The 5,215-nt window shown below is 50.3% G+C and overlaps 1 protein-coding gene across 1 annotated transcript; it reads right to left on the bottom strand.

The window, feature by feature from the left end:
• Window positions 1-1,997: 1,997 nt before the first annotated feature.
• On the bottom strand, window positions 1,998-4,840 carry Pnrc1 (proline rich nuclear receptor coactivator 1). Its single transcript, XM_051161325.1, has 2 exons — window positions 4,333-4,840; window positions 1,998-2,511 (listed from the first exon to the last, which is right to left on the bottom strand). Exons 1-2 carry the CDS (start codon window positions 4,780-4,782, stop codon window positions 2,068-2,070), a joined length of 894 nt encoding a protein of 297 aa, XP_051017282.1. The 5' UTR covers window positions 4,783-4,840; the 3' UTR covers window positions 1,998-2,067.
• Window positions 4,841-5,215: the final 375 nt, after the last annotated feature.

A 5,215-nucleotide genomic window follows, 5' to 3' on the forward strand; every position in this document is an offset into this window, starting at 1 on the left:
TTTAAGAAAGTAAGTTTGGCAAGTCATGGGGAACAAGCAAGCAAGTAGTCCTACCTGATGCCTGCTTCAGTTCCTGCCTCTGGTGGCCTGCCCTGCATTCCCTCAGTGACAGACTGAGCCCTGGGCTGTAAGATAAAATGAATCCTTGCCTCACCAAGTTCCTGTTTAAGACAGGACCTCTCGATGCATCCATGTCTGCCTTGAAACTTGCTCTGTAGATCAGGTTGGCCTCAAAACTCACCAAGATGCACCTGCCTCCTGATTGCTGGGACTGAAGGTTTGCCCCACCATGCCCAACCTTGAGCTGCACTTCGGTCATGTTACTTATTACAGCAACAGAGGCTGATTGTCCCCTCACCGGCAAAGCTGGCCTTTCTTCCTGTCATCTCACACTTAACTGCTCAGCTTCTTCCTGCACTCTGAATCAGGAACAGGGTGGGGGCAGGCTTTGCTCCAGCACCCCCAGAACCAGGGATCCGGTCAGTCAGCCCCAGTCACATGATCTCACTGGGTGGGTGTTTAGTTAGACCCTTTCCAAGTCTGTTCTGGGCCTTGGTGCCAAGGGGGGCAGAAACACTTGACAGGAGCCTTTGTCTCTTCTCAGCATTAAAATTTGGGGCTCATGTTTATCGTTATGGTAAAAAGCATAAGCAAAAGCAATTTGGGAGTTATTTGAGACAGGGCCTGGCTGGTCTTGAACTCGCAGCGTTGTCTGTCTTTGCCTCCTCAGTACTGCACTTAAAAGTAGTGGCCACCATGCCTGGTCCTGCAGCCTACCTTTGAGGAACGTCAGGGAAGAAAGGCTTAGCATAAGGTTCAGACAGAAGCAGACTCTATGGAAGCACTGAGTGATGTTCTGGATTAGGGATCTGTGGCCTCTGCTCAGCTGGGGCTGCGGAATCATCCTTCAGAAACTTTGCTTTACTAAGTCACAGGGTGGTCTGCAGGAGCGGAAACAACAGCTGTGACTAACCAGAATTGTTAAATGAAAACTTCAGTGCCTCATTCGGTCAGCTCACACAAACTGGTCTAAGGGACCAAGACTGTGTCAAGGTAGCCTGAGAACTTGGCAAATAATGTTTAAGAGTCTCCTACATGGCACTAGCTATAAAGGCATTGTGACAGGGTTGGAATAACCTTAGTGCTATCATTACTATTTTTTTTTCTTTTTTGAGGCAAGAATAGTCTGTCTCTGGACTGATTCCCGGGACCCTGACTCCTGATCCTCACACACATTCATTTCTAAGATGGGAAATTCTTGCTCTCAAGAGGTAGGTTAAATTATTAGTCACATCTAATTTTTATACCAAGATTGGTATTTTAGCATAGTCAAAGACACAAAGAAATAAGATGTCCAAAGTCTGATCATACAAAAGCCACCTGCTTCCGCACTCATTCAGACAGCAGTCATACACAAAAAGCCAAGACTAGCTTAAAAGGGAGGGGGGGCCAAATTATTATTATTGATTTAAAATTTGATTACAACCAATTTTGTTGGCATTTAAAATTGGAGTTTTAAATCTCAATAATGGCAATATACCAATATCCAGGAATCAAGTTTGATAAGTTTTGTAGTAATTACAGATTAAAAGGCAAGTTAATTTAGAGAAACACAGACAAACTCCATGTTTACAGTGACCGTGCCAGATTTAACCTTCAGTAGTACATAAGCAAATTGTTCACATTATGTCTTCACTTTTGAGATTTTGACAGCTGTTCTTTAAAAAAAATTTCAGTACCTGTGCAAATAAACAGTCTTCTATGTGCCTTAGCACCCACTTAAAATATCTCCATTGTATATGTACAAAACACCCACCACATCTGCAGGGCAAAATACATACTTTCATAACAAAACTATAATGTACCTCTCAAGTATGAACAATATACACATAATACATGGTATACAGTATTTACAAAATATAAAATATAATACAAGCCTCGTGTGTTACATAGGCTCATCTGTTGTTTGCCACACCATGGCAAGCTTTCACTGCTGAATCCATTTCCTCTAGAGTCCAAGGATTTGAAAACAATCTATGTTTTAACATACATATTAAAAACTAAACTCTAAGTCTGAACTTTGAGGAGCGTTTTCAAGTGCACTGCCATCAGCTCCCTGTTCTGGCTGGGGTTTTCCGCAGGGCTTCCCATCCAGTGACTCGGAGGCTTCGGGAGGACACTAGGGGAAGGTGGATCGCTAAACTTTGCTCCAGCGTAATTTTCCTTTTGGCTCACTTCCGTTAAAAATGCTGATTTCTTCAAATGGTTGCTTTTAATGTTCTCAGTATTTTTAAAAGGCTTTTTTCCCTGCTTCTGCATTCTATCAGGGGAAGCAGAATCTTGCCAAAAGTCATTTTCATTCCTGTTTGCAGAGGTGATCTTGGTTAGTGGCAAGTTGCATTTGCTTTTCTGTCTGTTTATCTTTGGTTGTTCACACAAGTGTACACCATGCATAAGCTGGCCGTGGGCAAGAACAATTTTCTCCGATTTTCCCATCTTTGATTTAAAAACCTACAAAGAAACACAACAGTGAATATAATTTTCAAGATAAGTTATCTTTACATATTTTACAAATTTGCTTTTAAAATCCTCTAGAATTTAATCCAGTTTTAACTAGTTAATGTGCTGCCTGCCCAAATATGCACGCCTCTAATGTTGCTATTAAAAACATGAAATGTGTTAACAGCATACAGTAAAATATCAAACTTAGAAAACTCAAGTTAACCATGTCCATCCAATCTTCATAATGAACCTTTTAAGCACAGCCAAAAGTCCAGTAAGGCAGAAAGTAACTCCTAGGCAGCCTGGGCTACTTGGTTAATCTTATAAATTCCACCCACCGCCAGAAAACTGAACAAAAACTTGATTAGATCACTGCCCTTCTAAAACTTGCATTATAGTAAGGACACAAAAAAAGGGGAAGTTAAGTACAAAGTCACACATGCACATCGTGAGGGTAGCAGAGCCTTCCCTTTTAATACTGCTCTTGAAAAATGGAACCTTCGTGGTCAGGCCTTCTCTGGCACCCCTACCCTCGTCCCCAGGTTTTCTCTGTGTAGCCCTGACTGTCCTGGACTCACTTTGTAGACCAGGATGGCCTCGAGCTCACAGCGATCTGCCTGCCTCTGCTTCCCGAGTGCTGGGATCAAAGGCGTGCAGCATCATGCCCTGCTGGTCAGGCCTTTTAAGATTAATACTTCAAGAAACTTAGACCTAATCTACCAAGTGTGGTGCAGCATGCCAGTAATCTCAGGATTTTGTGGTGATGGAGTATCAGTTATTCTCAGCTGCATAGTGAGTTCTCCAACTGAAATAGAAACACCTTAGAATATACAGTTTAAATTCTCTTCCATGGGCACACCTTGATTAAGTACAAATTTCAGCACAATGGCTATTTTTCGTCATTATCAACAAAGAATAAGTCTTTCAATTTGTATGAACCTCCGCACCAACCCACCCAGGACATCAAGCCTCATCAGGCCTGAGCATTCTCTTCCTAGTCCAAGGGGAAGTGACCAAAAGCAGGCAACAGAGTCCACCGTCAGAGACGGCACCACTCCCCTGTCCAGCCCATGCGTGGTCCTTGGTTGATGCTTCAGGCTTCAGAGGCCCCTCTGGGCCCTGGTTAGTTGGCTCTGATGGTCTTTCTGTGGAGCTCCTGTGCCCTCCAGGTCTGTTTCTCCTTTCCCTTGACTTTTCCACAAGATTCACTAAGCTTCGCCCAATGTTTGGATGTTTGTCTCAGCATCTCAACTTTCAGATCTTTTAACCCCGATGAAACTTTATCCAAATCAGTTAACTGCATAGTCCATTTAAATAACTTCGAAAATCATTTTGGGCCTCGCTTAGAAGCACCAGCAGTGAGGCAGGCTCATGTCCTCCTGCACCGCTCACAGCAGGAAGGGGGGGGGGGGACCGGGAAACCTTCGTGTCCGGAATCAGACAGACGCTCTGGCAACTCCAAAACCCCAGGTCCGACCTAGTGGGTCAGGCCGCGCGTGGGTCCAGCCCGGGTGGCCCACTGGGCACCGTGCCTGCGCCACCGCCCGCACCCATCACCGCCTTCATGAGCGCCCCACGGCGCTGCACGTAGCGGGCTGACGTCAGCCCTCCGCGAGTCCGCGAGCCCCGAACGCCGAAAACCCCCTGGAACGCGGCCAACCTTCTAAATGCGGGCTGTTGCTGGGCAGCAGCCGCTGCTCCCATTGGCTGGCTCCGGGAGCCAATGGGCGGCGCCAGCGCAGCCCCCGCTTCTTCCGCCCCACGACTCCAGCGAGCGTCACGGAAACTTCCCTCCCGAGTAAACAGCCGCCCCGCCCCCACCGGCCCTACCTCCTTCACGAGAGGGGGTTGTCCGTGTAACAGGGCTGTGGCCGCGGGGCCCTGCTCCTCCTGCGCCGCGCTCGGCCCCGGCGCCGGGCTGCGGCCACCCTCCAGGCTCGGCCGGTGCTGCTGGAACTGGTGGAAGCGGCTGGGGAGCTGCCCGGCCGGGCTGGCCCGCACCTTCTTCTTCCGCCGTTTCTTGGGCGCCGCCCGCGGGGCAGCCGCCGGGGCCACGCTGCAGCCGGAGGGCGCAGCGCTCCGAGGCACGGGCGCCAGGCACGGCCCGTCCCCCCCGAGGAAGTGCGGCAGGAAAAGGGTGGGTGGCAGCGCGCGAGGGTCCGGAAGGCGCGGCAAGGGCGGCGGGGCCGCGCTCACTACCGGGAGGGCCCCGAGGAAGCCGAGCGGCGCTAGGCGGCCGCCCAGAGCGAGCTCTCGCTGTGGCACGGAGACGACGGTCATGGCGCGGCGAGCCACGGGGCTCAGCAGGCGTCACGGGGCGGCGGCGGCTGCTACTGCTGGTGCTGCTGCTGCTAGAAGGTTCGGAGCAAAGACCATGACTCGAGCGAGGAGGCGCAGCAACAAATAGCCCGGGCCACCGCGGCGAGTGTTGTTACCCCACGCCCCGCCCCGCGTCCGCCCACCCGGCCACGGTGGCCCAATCACGACACGCTCGTCAGGCCACGCCCACGGTCCCGCCTCCGCGCCCCGAGGCAAGACACAAACAAGCGGCCTGCTGCAGCCCCGCACAAAGAGCGCACGTTGCGCAGGCGCGTCCAACGGGCTCTTTCTGGAGAGTGTCCCGTGAACAATGAAGTTCGACTTCTGCTTCACCTCCCTGGCGCCTAGCCTTAGGGAAGGGCGGGGGAGGAAGAAAGGACTGCTTTGGTCCCCT

The sequence above is a fragment of the Acomys russatus genome, chromosome 2, assembly GCF_903995435.1.
Source record: "Acomys russatus chromosome 2, mAcoRus1.1, whole genome shotgun sequence".
NCBI lineage: Eukaryota > Metazoa > Chordata > Mammalia > Rodentia > Muridae > Acomys > Acomys russatus.